Below are 18397 nucleotides of genomic sequence, written 5' to 3'. Positions count from 1 at the left end.
CAACCAGTGGATGTGATCACTGTAAGACAGTGGGTGGTGTGCTTCTCCAGCTGCCTTCCCATATTTATCCTCTACATTGGCTTTCAATTGTACTTTACTGCCTCAACTGAGATGACAAAATTTATTTTTTAGAACCAAATCACTTTTCATTTCAGTGTCTGTTTTCTGAGCTCTTCTTTGCATGGTAACTGGCCCAGAAATATCTTCACCATCACTATTTTACTAGTACCTCATGACTCCCACAAACTTTTAGTCAGTGCTTTTTCTTATCGCTCTAGAGCTGTCATCATGGGAGGCATAAATATCTTCCCATTACATGTTTTTCATCTCTCTCATGAAATCTGGTCTAAAGAAAAGAATTTCACTTAGCAACAGACTTATGGGGGGTGAATACATTAATTTTGAGTTTCCATGTAATAGGGAAAAATCAACCTATTTTGATTTTTTGACAACCTGCTGCATGCAGAATACTGAACATTAATGCAAAATATCTAGGTAAAGTTTTTCTGAGTGTTTGAAATCTTTCAGAAACCAGGATATTCTTTGAAATTATTTTTAACATAAGGCAAAAATTAATTACTAACATTGACAGTATAAGTGACCATGGTAAGTAGAACTTCTAGCATAGAAATAAAAACAATTCATAGATTAAATGTACATCTTCATTAATCCTGGAAGCCACCTCAGAAACATTCTCAGGAGTGGCACAACACCATTTAGCAGCAATGCGTTCTATGGATGGTGTTGAATATCTGCAGAACTCCTATTGCAAATTGTCTGGAGAATAAGGTGCAGAACTGAATGCAGTTAAAAATGACAGTTCTTTGCTGTGGAGAGGTGTTTAGCTTTGTAAAATTGAAATCAGTAAATTTGTATGTGTGATTTCTGCAGTCACTGGACATCTGGCAGATTAATACGCTTTGAAATACACTTATATAGTGGAATGGCTAAAACCAGAAACATGACTTCCTAGTCTCCATAGCAGACATACCTTTCATGGTCCAGGTAGGAGGCCTTGTCAGGTCAGACTCAGTGTTCTGAGAGTTTTGTTCGAAATGCTGTTTCTGGGTTTGACTGCAGTGTGTTGCTGGCACAGAGGACTGGCAAAGGGTGAACACCGAGATCCCTGTGAAGTCCCCTCGCTTTGCAGTTTTTGATTTGTCTGAAGGCAAATCCTATTGCTTCCGGGTTCGCTGTTGCAATTCAGCTGGAATCGGTGAGCCTTCAGAAGCAACTGAAGCCACTGTGGTGGATGACAAACTTGGTGAGTGATCATATTAAGTTATCTTTGCTATGTGGTTGTTTTGCCTGAAGATAGCTGCTCAGCTTCTAGCTTGAAAACGAAGAGTAGTCAGTGATTTATTCCCTTCAGATAAGATAATTTTCGATTGGGTTGTCAAACTTTTAACGTTAGGTCAAATGGCAGATACAAAACAAGGGAATTAAGATGCAAATAATGATGCCAAGAACCACAAAGGCTGCTAAGAAGAGTGGAAGAAAATGATACCTCAATAAGTTACAAAACCATTCTGTTTTGGAGGCCTTATTGAACATAAGCCCAGACTTAAGCAGAGTTTTACCTTCCTTGTTTGCCAAATCAAACAAACGTGAAAGGTTTAATACTTATATGGATGCAGAAACTATTTCTACTGGAAAAAAGTCCCAGATGTTCCCCACAATAAAGAGTTAGTAACTTGTCTGTTAGCTGCATAGTAGCTTTGTCTACATTGGCATTTTCTTCCAGAACACCAATGCAGATTTGAACCAAATTCCTAGGTTGTCTCATTGCACTTCAGTTTGATTTATATAAACTACGTTCCTTAAGAAGAAGAATAAAACTGGTCCCTTTGAATTTCTTAAGGAATTCAAATTTCTAACTGTTTCTTAAGGTGCATTTTGTTGTTTAATACAGTCATTGCATTCTGACTGCTTCTGTGCCCTGCACAAAGTTCTTCAGAATGCGTCTGACACTTTTTCTCTTTTAGAAAGCTCCAAGTCACTGGAATCAAGTCAAGTCAATTAATTGTTTGACACCACAGTATTTTTTGGAGAGGTTAAAAGTGTATTATCAGCACTCAAAGAGAATCAGAATGTCACTCTTAATTTTTGTTTTTGGGTTTTTATTTTTGCGATTTTTTTTTTTCTGGATGGTCATTAATTCATTAATGTTTATCTCCTCCAGATATTCCCAAAGCTCCTGGCCGTATTATGCCAACTAGAAACACAGATACTTCCGTTGTTGTCACTTGGACAGAGCCGCCAGATGCCAAGGAGCTGGTTGGATATTACATAGAGGCAAGCGTGGTTGGATCTGGTCATTGGGAACCATGCAACAACAATCCAGTCAAAGGCACAAGGTAATGGATTTTAAAACACAGAGACTGGTTACCAGATGGTTGTTCAGGGGTTTGGGGTTTTTTTTCATTTTTTGATTGATTGCTTTTATATGTTTTCAGCTGTTAGTAATACTTCTAGTAGTAGTAATTGCTCTGTGGTAGCCAGTGGGCTGGGATCATTCTTACGCTCTCGTAAGATGTTAAAAAAACGTATCTCAAAGTGTTGTTCTTGTCCAAAAGTAATTTATAATCAACTTTATATCAAAACCAATTAGTCAAGGGGTGTGGAGGAAACATGGATACTGGAAGTGAAGAGAAGATAAACAGCTCACTAGCTATTGTATCCACCAGTGTGATGAGAAATGAGTGAACTTACAAATGTGGAAAACTGAACTACATTGTGTTTGAAAACAAAATCCTTCAGTTGGAAGACTGCTATAAACATTTCTGGGCCTGTGTATGTAGCATGTCAGGAGGAAATATAACTGCTCTATTGCTTGCAATTACCACGATGTTAATGGATGCTCATAAGCCACTTGTGCCAATATTATAAGCTCTCGTATGTATTGCTGTTATTTATGCTGTGGTTACATCAAGCGTTGGTGAAGCTTCACGCTGTTTGCGTGTTTCAAAATATAAAATGTGACCTTTATTCTCTTTAAAAAATATATAATAATAATAATGAAAAATGATTTGAATTACTATCTACTGCTACAGAACTACGCTGCTTTTGTTCCTATCCCTGCAGTTTTATTCTGCACAATATAATGTATGATGCAGACAGGCACAGGCTGTGTGTTATCTACTGGTATTTTGACTGAGACCATTTCAAAGCAGTAGCTGTATCTCACAGTTTATTTGATGCAATACATTTTGATGTTTTGAAAGTCTCTCTCTGTGGATATCCAGGTAAAAGGTAATGCTTTGGCAAAGTCCAGAGAAATGAGTAGTGAAAGTTCTGTTCTGAAAATTTCAGGTTTTTTTTCTTTTTTCCCCAAAGTAAAATCTTTATTTTTGGAATACATTTTATATTTTAGATGCTATTTTTGCTGCCTACATTGTTGTGTGATGTCAGCCTTGGAAGCACAGAATTGTAATGTTATGAAGTAGAGAGCAAAAGAAAAAGAACATGAAGTAAAATAAACTTGAAGTACATACTGAAAAATATTTTTTCAGAGGAAAATGTTGAAACATTTTACAAACATGGGTGTGGCTTTGTGGGTTTTTTTTTTCCCCCAAAGGAATCATTTCATGTCTTGAGGAACTGTGGTTATTTTCAGGAGGAACAACTTGAAGAAAATATATGTGACTTTTTGAAATGTAAACATTATATAACATAGCAGTAAAAACTGTACTAATAGAATAGCTTGTTTGACTTAGGTTATAGTACAATGAAAGTGCCATAAAAGTTTGGACACTCTTGCTAAATGCCTAGGAATTTCTGTGACCACAGCAGTTTTTCATTTCTAACTGGAAGTGAATGATGGGGACTTGTGCTAAGGCCGTCTTCTACTTATTGTCATGAAGGTATCCCATAAGCAAATACAGGCCTTATTTCTGTAATTTTTTCCATTGTTTCCATTAGGAAAGATGAATCTTATATATTAGCAAAAGTAATATAGACCCTTCTGTAACACAAGAACTTGTAGAATCTTAGATGGGAAGGAGCATTGTTAAAGAAGGGTTTGTATAAAATACGTGAGTTTAGACAATCTATTTGCAGGAACTAGGTTCTTAGATACTTTGTTCTGCTTTCTCCAACCTTCATATAATTACTGGATTCGTATTTTAACCTCAATTTTCAAAAACCAGAATAAATTTTAGAGAAGAAATGCTTCTCCTACACCCCTTAAGAATTTTATTTTCTTTATAATACTCTAAGAATTCATTTACTGGTTTGTTTTAGATTCATTTGCCATGGACTCATCAATGGAGAGAAGTACATTTTCAGAGTCAGGGCTGTTAATGCAGCTGGACTCAGTGAATTTTCCCAGGATTCAGAGCCTATAGAAGTGAAAGCAGCGATTGGTAAGCTGTTTTATATTGCTTTGTTCAATGGTATATATATATGTATATACTTAAGTGAAGATGTTTTCAACACCTATTGGTAACTAATTATTCTGTTTTACAATGTTGTCCAGAAATAATACTTTATTTGTAGATCTTATGTATTGCATCACAGCCACACTTTCACAGTCACTGCACCCATGTAGACTGTTCACCTTCACAAATCAGACTTCTTCACACGTCTCTTGTGAACCACTGTAGGAGGGCACTGCCAATTACACTTCATAGTCATCCAGAAAGAAGGAATGTCATTCTGATCGTCTAATGTGGTATTTATCTCTTCAAACACACACCAACCTATATATAGTCAGCTCCTAAGTAATGTGTTTTCACACCTAAATATAATAATAAATGTAGTGTGCTTCTTGCAAACTTTCTCTAACCCTGTGTGTTCTCCCTTTGTTGATGAATTATTACTGTTTGCCACTGCATGAACTAATCCATACAGATTAATGAGATCATTGGACTAGAACAAATTGTGTGTCTGCAACATCCTCACTGTTATTTATATCAGAATCACAGAACTCAGCCTTATAACAGAGAGACGTGCTCCTTGGTAATTTTGTAAGACCTTTTTAAATGAATCAAAATGCGACTTGGAAGATCTAATACTAAAATAATTATAGAAAATGAAGATTACCATTAACTTTCAATATCTATTCTGCTCTGAAAATTAGATGTCATTAAAAGAAAATAACTTGTGAGGATGTTGAGAGGTACTCTATGCATTTCAAATTTTTGTGAGTCCAAGCGTAGCTTTTTGTCCATAAGAACTGTGATTTATCATGGTTTCTCTGTACTGTTCACTGTCTGCATTTTTTTTCTCTGTTGAGTAAATGATGAAAAAATAATGTATTCTAATTCAAAATGTCTTTACTATTTTCCGGCAATTATAGGGGGAGGATTGCTTCATGGTGTGTGTCCTGAACTGAGTGGTAAAGCTGATGGACTAACAGACTGCACTACCAGCTGGGAAGGCATGCATGAGTCCTCCCAGCCTATCTTTGACACAGATGCTTTGCTAAAATGCAATGCTAAATTTAATAGAGACCTGCTACCCAGTAGCTCTGACAAACTGGGGAGTACAGGAGACAATAACTTGAGAGAAACGGTTAAGGATGCTATCACATCTGCACCACAAAAAGTCGTTGCTAAGCAGGCAAGTAAGTCTCAACCCGGGGATCCTTTGACAATGGAAAAAGTGAAAAAGAAGAAAGATATAGGTGAGAATTAATAAATAGCTTTCATTGCTTTGGTACATCCACTTTGGGTGGCTGCAACCTGCACTCAATGACACCACAAGTGAACATTCTCTTCAGTGATGCATCTTCCAGCAGTAATAGTAACTATGTGCTCAACTCAAATGGAAGTCATTGTGTATGTAATATTTGTTATCGGAGACCATTACACAAACTTATTGGCTATTGAAAATGAAACGTCTACTCATTCACTAATTTAATAGCTTGTCTGTGTATATATTAATATATCCAGTACAGTCTACATCATATCAGTAATTTGTTCTCTGTTAGGAGTCTTGTTACCTAGTTTCTGGGTTACATATGTGTGGAGGAAACAAAATCTGATTACAACGGTAAGTATGAAGATCTGCGTTGTGCAAAGATGTGTGAAGATCCTTTGTGGATTTATGCCTAAGCTATGGCTTATCCTCTGAGATGCAGTGCTAATGAACATTGCATTATATCTCTGACTGATGGTTATATGTAATGTGGGAAACCTATCAAGTTGAAGACACGTGGACAAAATCACATTTTATGTTGTCAACACCTAAACACCCATTGCGCTTAAGGAATAGGGAGCTTGGATTTCATTTAAGTCTTGGTACTTGGCCAGTGAATGAATTTAGTTCACTTCCCATGCCATGGGAGATTCATGAAGTGAGATTCAAAAAGCTTGTTCAAAACTCTGAGCTGCAAATAAAACACAGGGGCTGCACCTGGGGGTAGATAATACTGTGGTAGAATACCAAAGACAAAAGTATGTGATGTAGGATTTCCATCAGACTTGGAAGGTCACAGATAGGGCTTTTAACTGGTACGTGATATACTAAGTGTGGGCAAATATTTCCTCAGTACATATGGAGAGGGCATTATAAGAAAACGGGTTGTGAGAAGTTCTTCATTTCTATGTTGTTATGATTAACAAACAAACAAAAAAATGTGGATAATGCTGCAAATTTTGTAAAGTAAGTTCCAGTAACAGACATGTTCCATTTCCAGTCAGCCTACAGTGCCCATGATCATGCTTACTTCTGTTAAGGTAAGATGAAGGGTGCAATGATAAAATCTACACAGTGTGTAAATTTAATAACAATGATAGTAATAAACAGATAACTGGAATTCTGGAAGGGGAAGAATGTGGGCCTATTAAAAAAAAAATGGAACTGACACAGTTATTATATGTGTGAAAAAGGATTCACTTTCAGAAAAAGGAAACAAATCATTGCATCTCTAACTTTTTGCTTTTCTTATGTGATAATTTTGGTTCCTCATTTTTCACGGGTTTGAACCAATTCATGATCACTTACGTCAGAGCTGCAATTGCAACACGTTCTTTCACTGTGTATCAGCTTGCTTCTCAAAACCCAGTGATCTGGAAAATTAATTCTTATGCCGTTTGAATTTTCATGTTTGGTTTATGGAAACTTTTATCCATCATTTCTCATTCCAGCGGAACTCCCCTTGGCCGCACAAATGTTTTCCTAACTTGGAAATGCAGGATAGGGGCCACCTGAATACGGTAACCAGATGCCTGTCTGGCTATTGAGATATTACTTCCTACTTATATGTTATTCATGTTGAAACAGCTGCTCCATCTCCGCCATATGACATCACGGTCCTTGAGAGTGTTCGGGACTCCATGGTGTTAGGATGGAAACAACCCAAAGCCACCGGGGGAACTGAAATTACTGGCTACTACGTGAACTACCGTGAAGTGATTGGTGGAGTTCCTGGGAGATGGATGGAGGCCAACATTAAGGCTGTTAGTGAGAGGGCATACAGGGTAAGAGGCCACCTTCTGCTATTGCTAAGGGTGCAAATTATATTTCCAAAAGAGTTCTCAAAGACGGATTAGGGTGGTAATAAAATTCAGTGCACAGCTAGATTGATTTTTCAGAGGCTCATATCCAAGGTGCATATTTCTGCTACCTTCTTATGGAAACTTACAATAATTATTCTAAGGATCACAGTGAACATATATGTCCTTCCTCTACGGTTTATCTTGCTTGAAAGTAATAGTAATAATAGTAATAGTCTCGTGTGGGTTGGAAGGGACCTTAGAGATCATCACCATAAGGTGGTACACATTATTGTAGTCGTAGCTGTGACCTCAGAAAACTTTAACAGATGGTATTAAAACAGTGGTTTTGTGTCATGTGGTTAATATGTTATTTAAACTGCGACTTTTTGTACTGCAGGACTTCTATGGTACCATGAAATACTTTGTTGTTCTACTGGCTTCCTTGCTAGGGTTTCTCTCAAAGTGATGGAAATGGTCTGTTTGTAGAAGTTTTATGTATACATTTAGTGCAATATCTACCACACTGATGCTCTTCTGTTCACCTTATTACATGAACATTTAACATTTAAGAAATAGCTCACTAAGGAATAGAAAAGCAGATGGATAATACAATTTAATTAACACCTTTTAATTCTTCTCTCTACAATTGTAAACTAGTCTGTTATTCTGGCACCAACCATCATCTATGAATTAATTCCTCTGGATTTTTGGAAGTAAGGCCCTCACAACAACTGACAAACTACTGGGCCTGGTGGACCTACCCCAAGCACTTGCTGTTTCTAGAACCAGCTCTGTTTGGGCTGGGCTCTGTGATTAGTTTTAAAGGCTGGTTTAGAAGTGCAGCACTAGCTACAATCTGTCTGAGCTACACTGCAATTGAAAAGGAATGCCAGGACTGTATTTCACCCTGCTGCAAGGACAACTCTTGCCTTAAGAGAACTTGCTGCCTATCATGAGACAGATTAGTATAAATGTTGAGCAATATCCTGCTTCCTCTCTGACTACCAAAGTCTTTCAATAGGAACAGAGTTTTAAAATCTGAGCATGCTGAGTATGCTCACATATGCTTATGTCACTGATTAGAGAGAAAGCCAGGGTAGTTATTCTCTTACGTGTATGTGTGATATCAATAAAGCTTTATTTTCTTCAGGGAGTTCAAAGCATGTTCATCTTTTAGATGACTGTGACTTTCTCCTAAGGCCTTAATCCAAAGTTAATAAGTACTATTTTATTGGATCTGCAGATTGAAAACCTGAAGGAAAACATGGTGTACCAGTTCCAGGTGGCTGCTGCTAACCTGGCTGGAGTAGGGACACCCTCCCAACCCAGCAAGCCCTTCAAATGTGAAGAATGGACCATCGCTGTACCTGGTAGGATCCTGAGTGTAACATGGGGGTTACTACCAGCCACAGGGTGCTATGGGACAAGTAATCTAAGCCCTCAGTGTCTTCAGTTTCTAAGGCAGTCAGTGGGTACTGAAGTGTATACCCAGTCCTGCATCTCCATCACATTCTTTAAATGTTCTTACATTGATCAATTAAGTAATGCCCACATAACCAGTAGCATCTTACAAGCAGCTTGTATTTTCTTTATCTTTACTGCTTCATTTCTGTACTATGTCTGCCGCTGTGCTCCCTAGTTTAAATAGTAGGCATAAAAACCTGTCAAACAGAGAAGGCAGAGTCCTTGTAGCCCTTGTGTCATGTGTCATATAGTACTTCAAGGCCAGATCTCTGACCTTTTAACACTCACTGAAATTAAGAAAAACAATCTCCATTGGCTTCAGTGGACTTTAAAACTGTCCTTGAAGCAGCACATTAGCTTAATAGTTAACTTATTTCCCTGACTTTGGAGATTATTTGTAATTTTTGTTTGTTTGTAAATATTTGATCAAGATAGCAGATCTCAAAAACTTGGACTGTTTTTTAGGGCTAGTATTTTATTAGGTCTGAATCGTATTCATATCTCATCTAGATCTGATACAATGGAACTGCATCTGCTGTCAGCATTGGGTGTGCGATGTGTAGCTTGATTTTGTTTTTTGAAGCCTTATGCATTAATCCCTTTGGTCTTTATTTTGATAAAACAGTTCCAATTTTCACTCTTACCTTTCAGGGCCACCTCACGATGTCACATGCACAGAAGTTAGGAAGGACTCTTTGGTATTACTATGGAAGGAACCAGTTTATACTGGTCGTAGTCCTATAGCTGGTTATTACATTGATATGAAGGAAACTGAAGCAAAGGAGGAACACTGGAGAAGCGTCAATGAGAAGCCACTTCAAAAGAGATTCTTGAAGGTAAAGTAATTTGAGGTTCAATATGAATATAACAGAATAATCTTAAAGAAGTCAGTCGTAGATAATATAATCCTATGTAGCATTTATTGAAACACTTAGCAGGCTGTGTTATGCCTAGGACACCTTTGTATGAAGTCTGTGTAGTCAGACGAGGCAGTAACTTGGAAGACAATCTGGTGTGACAACAAATAAGCAAAAAGAAAATAAACAAAAATAAATAAAAAAAACCACCAACAACAAAAGAAATAGTGCCATAAGTGCATATTATTCTTACAACACAGGAAGCACCCCTAGTATTTCCTAGCTCACAGAGCATTGTTACACAAAAACATTACACAAAAATGGATGTTGTAATAATGCGGTATGTGGTTCTTCCAAACACGAAGATATTCACTTTAGGGTTTGATCTTTTCACACATGCTTCAAAGGAGTATTGAGAAGTGTTGCAATGTTACTGCATAGGACAATAGAACTAGATCCGTGCAGCTAACTGCCCTTCTTGTTCCATAGAAGTGGGACCGGGACATATTGCTGATAATTTATCTAGAGTATAAGATAGTGCTGTTCCAGAGGTCAACGGACACGAGTTAAAAACATCCTGTTCAAATAACAATGCTCCTTTTATAAATAAATCAATGACAGCTGTGACACTGCCTAAACATTAGCTATGCATACAAGGAAAGCATAAACCAAACATATCAGTCATGCCTCTCAGGGACTGAAAAACTTAAATAAAAAGAGGAAGGAATATCTGCCAACTGGAAAAGGAGCAAAGCAAAAAATAAAAGAAATACAATTGTTAAGCATCCAGACTGGTACTGTAAAAAGTGTGATATTAAACTTTTTATTGTAATAAATCATGCATGCCTTTGCTTCCTGCAGATAGCTGGCCTAACAGAAGGGGTGAGCTATGTGTTCCGTGTGAGGGCGACAAACCAGGCTGGTGTTGGGAGACCATCAGATATCACTGATCCCGTTGTAGCTGAGACACGACCAGGTTTGTTAGAAATACTTCCTCTTTTTGTCATATTTAAAGAGGTGCCTGCCTGTGTGATATGTTTGCATACAGGCTGTGGGTGAACAGCCTGACCCCTCTCAAAGTCAAACATTCTTACTATGCAAGAAACAAGTTGAAGACTGTATCCTGCTGCCTGGTCAGATATGTTTTAAGTCGGGACAGGTTTTCTTACTCTAACAACCTGTTCAGGAATATAAAGTTATATACATATTACAATAGAACAGTGCATAAGTGGAGGATCTGCTAAGATCAGCCCAACCAAAAATTCTACAGTTTCAGGCTTTGCCCTTCCTATTGAAGATTATTTATCTCTCTCTTCTGTTTAATTTATGCAGTGTACCTGAGGAAAGGGTAAAAGAAATTACTCTTTACCCTTAGTATTTAAAATAAAGATTTAAAATGTGTAATCCTAAGAAGCCTTGAACTGTCTCCTAGCGAGGCTGTAAATGTGATAGAAAGGATATCCAAAGACAGAGGCAGAAAAGAATGAGAAATATTTGAATGGGAAGACTGGAGTGACTATTAGTGAAGCTGGAATGGGAAAGAGGGTCTAGATGGAGTGGATGGTTGAGAAAAGGCAAGACTGTGATACGGTGATAAGAAGATAAGTGGGAGGGGTTGGAATAGAAAAGACATGAGCTTTGGAAGGACAAAAATCATTTAGTTGAGAATAGATTTGGGCTAGAGTAAAAAGAAGATATGGTGATAGTGGAGAACTTTTGGCTTTACTAATCTGTTTTGCTTGAGGATTAACATCCATGTGTCAGATTTTTCATAAAAACTTGTTGCGATAATGTTTATATGTATGAAATAAAAGATTGATCACGTAATTAAAATAACATATGAATGTAAACTCTTCTGAAGATGATCATCATGGTCCAGTGTGGCCCAAGCTCAACCTGGCACCATGCATGTGAGTAGAATATTTGTTTTGCAGTCCTTACAGTTAGAGAAGGTGATGAATCTCAGGACTGTGACCCTTTTGCAAGCCAGGCTGCTGTTCAGAATTGCGATGTCTGATGGAATGCAGGGAAGTTGAAAATGATGTACTTATACAAATCTGATTGACCCATATTTTGAGCTGAAGTATGCAGATACACTGCTCACCAAACTAAGCTTCTTAATAGTGCTAAGAAATAACAAAAGGCTTATTAAAAAACGTATTTTGGGAAGCAGTCTCCTGGGTAGGCTTTCAGCTTTCTCACTCAAACCACACAAATCTCAAGAACAATCATGCTATTTTTAACAATTACCACAAATCTTCTGGTGCTGCCCAATAAATACCGTCTTCACTAACATTGTGGATGGAGACAAAATATTGTAAAATCTCTCTAAACAATTCCAGCTTGAATGTCATTGGAATGTTGGCAAATGCGTAACATTGCCAGGAGACTGAGCTCTCTAACCAAAGAATGTAATGAAATAACATCCAGAATGGAAATACTTGTTTTAAAACGAGTGACTCTGGATGATCTGTACAAACCACCACATTACCTAGAAAGGGGAAATTAGACTGCTGCTATTATGGCAGCTTCTTTGGTTTCTCACTGTGGGGTAGGCAAAGTCCTCTGCCCCAGTAGTTTAAAAATATTTGTTTTTCTTACTTCCGCATAACTATCAGGAGTAAAAACCATCATTGCTTCTGGAGATACATGCTGTGCATTATTATCATCACCTCATTGTGGCCTTCCAGTATTTGAAGCATATAAACAGGAGGGAGAACGGCTGTTTACAAAGCTGGATAGTGACAGGACAAGGGGGAATGGATTAAAACTGAAACAGGGGATGTTTAGGTTATATATTAGGAGGAAGTTTTTCACACAGAGGGTGGTGACGCACTGGAATAAGTTCCCCAAGGAGGCTGTGGATGCCCCATCCCTGGAGGCATTCAAGGCCAGGCTGGATGTGGCTCTGGGCAGCCTGGTCTGGTGGTTGGCACCCCTGCCCATGCCGGGGGGTTGAAACTAGATAATCATTGTGGTGCTTTTCAACCCAGGCCATTCTATGATTCTATTATCATAATGTGGATAATCTAAAACAAATGTAAGAGATGCTGCTCTTCAGATGTACCTTCTGGCTGTGTTTCTTTGCACATCACATCAGCTGCCACCCAAAGATTCAGGTGCTAATGATAGAGAGAGAGGAAACTAAACATTAGTGAAATGTCGAACGATGAATTTGCATATAATAAATTACCTTGTAAAATTTTTGAAAAATGTGTAGCTGCCTTGCAAAATATTTGTAGAGCTTAGAATCCATTAATCATCCCCTGGTTCTTATTGTGCTTCATTCCCATGAGGGCTGGTAAATAACAGGGCCAAACCAGGGATATTAATCTAATCCTTCATTAAACAGTCGTGGCAAATTATAAAGAATAAGAAGGCTGCATGTACACCACTTGTCATTACAGGAGCTACTCGCAGTGCTGGAGAGGACTTGTATAGCACTGGGATGATGAAAGGCAGAAATTTCCTTGCATACTTGAGACTCATTAAGAATGATGCTGAAAACAAAGCCCTTAATTTCAATGTCAGGAATAGAGTTCTTGTCCTTAAGATGCAATGCATTGTGAGAAGGCACGCCATTAGCATTCTGGGCAGCCCAGCATTGTCTTAAACTCAGTAATATAATGTGAGTACCCTATTCAGATGTAAGCTCCAGCACTGAGCTGTTTAGAGGAAGCTGGATGTTCTCCAACATCCATCTAAGGGCTTTCAGTGGCATTCTCAGGCAAGCTGCTGAAATGAAAGCTAATGCCACAGGTACAGGATTCCCCGATAAAATTCGCTGTGCTTCATGATGGAGGGAGCAGGCAGGAGGTGCATTCCATTTCCTGGTCTGGTACTCACTCAGGCTCTTAAAAGAGGGACAAACTGGGTCACTTTATCCTGCCCAAGGACTGCAGGTACTGGCAAAATAGGGTGGGCAACTTAGCAGCTAATTGCAAATATTCACAGCCTTTGTGTGCCCACTTTAATGCTGCAGATGGCGGCAGGGCCAGATGCCAAGCACAGCAATTAAGCCAACTGCCCAGAGTGAAGCCAGAGTCACCAGAAATGCACAAATGTGTGCAGCTTGAGCAGCTTGGTTGTTCCCTCTTTTGCCTCCTGCACCTTTTCAAGCATCTACATTTGTACCCAGTATTCCCTCTAGAGCTTTTGTTTGACTAGGGAATGAGAAACTCTTTCTACATAATGAAAACACTTACTACCCCTTAGCATAGAAAATATTGCTATTTAATAATTCAAACATTTAATGGAATTGAAGGCTTGCATTTTTTCCCCTTCTGTTTTTTTTTTTTTGTTTGTTTTGTTTTTTTTCCCTAAAGAAAATATCAGAGTCTCATGGGTGCTTAGACTTGCTCAAGTAAATCAGTCGATTCATAATGTGTTTTATTCTGTTCTTTAATTTTTTGTGTTAGGATGAGAAATGTAGTCAGGAATCAAGGATTGATGCTGTCAATATTTTCAACACTTTATGTGCCACCTGACAAAGTAGAAAGGAACTTCTCAATCCACCCCATGAATCAGACTTGTTTGCTGTTATCTCTAAGAAAATGGAATTGCCTTGTTCTGATCTTTCAGGAACTAAGGAAGTAGTGGTTAATGTGGATGACGATGGAATCATTTCCTTGAACTTTGAATGTGATCAGATGTCTCCAAACTCTAAGTTTGTTTGGACCAAGGACTATGAACCAATTGAGGATGACTCTCGACTGGACATCGATTCCAAGGGCGGAAAGTAAGAGCGCTCGGTGGTAACAATCATCTCATGTTTGACAAACCACAAAAGTCCATCCATTCTGGACGGATGACCTCAGTAAGAATTCTATCTGCCGTTGTTATCAAAAGGCTTCGGCAATGAGTATGCTGTTTGTCAGCAAGTCTGTGTGCAGACCATAAGGAAATTGTAGCTTGAACAGAGTGAGTCAGGCCGTCTGGTTAGGCAATTTACTCGTGGTTACATTTAAGCACTGAGTGAGAAAATCTGTGCTCTGTCCTCTTATAACCTGCCAGCCAGGATAGATTATTCCAATTGCTGTTATGGTAAATCTCTAAAAAGTTTGATTATTTGTCTGCTTTCTAAATGCTTTGACTGTGTAACATCATTACAGTCACCTGAGCAGGACTCTGTTTTGATAATGTCACCATAGCCTGATTTGGTAACATCCATAATTCTCTATAAGCCTAATATGTTTCTTCAGGCATTTTTCAGAAAGGAAGAAATGGCAAATGTACTGGTGCAGCCTATGAAGTATCTGTGTGCTCTTCCAGTTATATAAACCATGCAGGAAGAAACACCACTTTTGGTATTGGATAGGAAAGCTGAATCAGCCTGCACTTAAGAGTATCCTTCCTTGTTCATCAAGGACCTGACAATATGCTTTTAAGTCCAATACTGCTGGCACTGAGAGCTTCCACAGCTTCTTGGAGAAGTCACAAATCTTGCACCCAGTTCTCTGCTGTTGTCCCAGAAGAGGCAACTGGTCAGCTTTCAGTTTCATGGATGCTTCATGGGTTGGGCTATTTCCATTTGTACCACACATGGATAACCTACCCTGGTTTATTCTGGTCAGAACACCTGTATTTGCCTTGCAGTCAGAGCAGAAGCTAATACAAGGGTGTTTTAATCTGGTTTTGCAACAGTGAAAAAGGAGCTTGGTTCAGACTGGTCTTTTTTTCTTTTTTTTCTTCTTTTTCTTTTTTTTCTTTTCTTTTCTTCCCAAAGGTCAAAAGCAACCTTTAAGGATCTTGGAGAAGGTGATTTGGGAATTTATTCCTGTGTTGTTACAGACACTGATGGAGTTTCAGCAGGCTACACAATTGATGAAGAAGGTAAACACACAGCATCTTCTAAGCTTGCTTGTTTTGCTTTCCTTTCTGTTTCTTCCTGCTTTTGTGTTTCTGGTATCCACCATATCCATGTTTTACTTCACATCTTTTGCAGAAATGAAACGCCTGCTTGCTCTGAGCCATGAGCACAAGTTCCCAAGTAAGTGAGTCAAACGTGTCTGTTGAGAGTTTTGTGTGCACTGGGGTATGTATCACAAAGCTCCTGCCAGCATCAGATAGGGAAGTTGCTAGACTGCTTTTAGATGAGTGTTATTGAATTGAAAATCTACGATTCCTTTATTTTTCTCTCTTTCACTCAGAGAATTTGTGTATTGCTTATATTCTTCCCATTCTTTTGCAAGTTACTGATCTAAGTATATACTACATATATGCTCTATACTGGATTGAAAATAAATATCCTAATGGTTTTATTTCTTCTACATAGCAGCTTTTTGTCCTTACTCGGAATGCCTAGCCTGATCTGAACATGAACTTGAAAGATTATCTGCCCCTCTAATTTCATCTCAACTGAAATTAAAACAATTTAAAATTATTGTTAACAGAGCAAGCAATGTAGTTATCTATATATACAGAAGTTTTCTGCTGAAATTAATCACACTCTTTTCTGTTCCACGTGGATACATAAACACCTTTCCTGTTGCTTGGCATTATACTTTTGCCAAGTCCACAGATTTATTATACCTTCATGATATCCTGACAGTGGCACGACCTTGTTATTTTCAGTTGAATGTGGCTTGAATAATAGAAGAAAACAATAAATTGTAGATGGAATTCTACTATACACAGCAAGATGAGACCTAAGCCTTACCTTATCTTCTCCCACTACCTACTCTTCTTTGTTCCAGGCACTAAAACTCTTGTCTGGGTTTTAACCCCTTCAGCTCTGAGCATCTGCTGCTGGCACTTCTGCCATCTCAGCCTGCACTGTTCCTCTCAGCCCCACCACAACTTGGCTGCACAAGTTGCCTATCTTTCTGCACACATCTTTTCTTTCTGGGTCATTTCCACATCAGCTCTGCTCTCCTCTATATTTTGATCCTCCACTGTTTACTCCTGCTCCTCCCAACCCTATCTTCACACTGAGAGTGAGTCATCACAGCTCCTTATTGCTGTCACCTGCCCTTACTTGCCCCAGCCCTTCTCTACTCAGCTCTTTGCCACATTCTGTCTTAATAACTAATATCACAAAAACAAGTTCCTCGGGACACAGAATGTGTGTTTGGGTTTTTTTATGTGCTGTTAGGTGTTAGTACGCTCCCAGCTGTGCATGGAGCCTCCAGGGGAAGAAGGCTAAATCAGAGGAGGGGGAACTGTTCTTTTTGCTTTGGGCATGCTATGCCCTGTGAACACTACAGAATTATCAATTTCAAAATTATTAATTACAATTATAGGTTGAGGTATATCTTCCTTTATGTATGAGACTAGGAAAATGATAATGAGCTCTTATGGATCAACATGAAACTTTGGTCATCTCTCTGAGTAATCACAGAACTGTGGGAGCTGGAAGGGAACTAAAGAGATCATTGAGTCCAACCCTGCTGCTAAAGCAGGTTCCCTACAATAGGTTGCATGGGTAGGCATCCAGATGAGTCTTGAATATATCCATAGAACAAGACTCTGCAGCCTCTCTGGGCAATCCATTCCAGTGCTTCATCACTCTTACCATAAGAAAGCTCTTCTGCATGTTAGTATGGAATTTCCTTTGTTCACATTTTAGGCCATTGCTCCTTGCCCTATCTGTAGATGCTGCTGAAAAGAACTTGGCCTTATCCATTTGCTTCCCGCCTTCATTTAGATATTTACGAACATTATTCTGATGAATACCCAAATTACTGACAAAAAAAAAATGAGTCGCTGCCATTTCTGATTCAACATAAGCTCTTGCACATTTTTGTCTGTACCTCTCAACTGCACTTAACTTAAACTTCTACTCAGAAACATCTGCAGCAAGTAACTGTGAGAAAACAAGTTACTCAGATAATGCAGTCCTGCAGAACAAAACTGCTCACAAACACAGCAGTGTATTGGTGTTGGGTGCAAACAAATATTCTAGCTCTTCACTTTAGCATTATCATCTGCCTGAGGATTTTTTTTCAACTGCACGTGGTAATTTGTGATGTTATACAAGTAGGATGTGAAACCTTGAAAGCACGATGGCTGGAAAATCTCCGAAGACAGTTTGTGTTTAGTAAAATGGAAATATTTTGAAACAGGGCTATTGCTGGTGGAGGGCTGTTACACAGACCTGATTCCTTTGGATGCAGGGAGTGAGCGGCCTTTTCCCAAAAGTGAAGCCTTTTACATCCTGAACAGTTTCTGAGAGATATTTTCTTCCCTTCTAGGCCGAGATATTCACTCTTAATTGCATACTGGGACTTTAACGTTGCCACAGAGCTGACAGTGAGACAAAAGCAGAGCAGCCTGATGTCTGTTCTCACTTTCCTCCTGTTATTTCTGCAGGCTCTGTAGCATTTCTGTTGGTTTCTTCTGAGAAATTATGCAAGATATGACATTCCTTTTGTTTCTCACAATACAGTAGAGAAAGAAGCTTCACAACTGGTTCCTTTACTCTCCCTCTGGGGCTCATTTTTAACATTTTCCTCTTCTGTGTTTTTTCATCACTCTCTTTTTTTCTTTTATTCTTTTCTCCTGTGTCCTTACCACCCAGAGGCTTTATATTCACCAGAGATGTGTTCTGTGCCACCAACACTGTGAGTGTGGGAGGGTGTAGGTTGATGAAAGGGGTGCTCATTTGAAAGGAAGATACAGGGAGTCCTCACAGGT

General features: G+C 38.7%; 1 protein-coding gene across 5 annotated transcripts in view; it reads left to right on the top strand.

Moving 5' to 3' along the window:
* MYOM1 (myomesin 1) overlaps positions 1–18397 on the top strand; it is a 70389-nt gene that overhangs the window by 33360 nt on the left and 18632 nt on the right. For 2 of the 5 annotated variants that reach the window (XM_085539632.1, XM_085539633.1), the window contains exons 15-25: positions 1081–1264; positions 2183–2357; positions 4243–4364; positions 5300–5626; positions 7228–7424; positions 8686–8812; positions 9558–9742; positions 10625–10739; positions 14345–14501; positions 15489–15595; positions 15708–15752. In XM_085539632.1, the coding sequence (XP_085395758.1) occupies positions 1081–1264; positions 2183–2357; positions 4243–4364; positions 5300–5626; positions 7228–7424; positions 8686–8812; positions 9558–9742; positions 10625–10739; positions 14345–14501; positions 15489–15595; positions 15708–15752 (1741 nt within the window). The remainder of the gene's footprint in view (positions 1–1080; positions 1265–2182; positions 2358–4242; positions 4365–5299; positions 5627–7227; positions 7425–8685; positions 8813–9557; positions 9743–10624; positions 10740–14344; positions 14502–15488; positions 15596–15707; positions 15753–18397) is intronic. The other 3 variants (XM_085539634.1, XM_015855249.3, XM_015855248.2) reach the window with 2 other exon arrangements.

This window comes from Coturnix japonica, chromosome 2 (genome assembly GCF_054131305.1).
Source record: "Coturnix japonica strain WE chromosome 2, WE-NBRP24, whole genome shotgun sequence".
Taxonomy (NCBI): Eukaryota; Metazoa; Chordata; class Aves; order Galliformes; family Phasianidae; genus Coturnix; species Coturnix japonica.
This window is presented reverse-complemented; position numbering and strand designations above follow the sequence as displayed.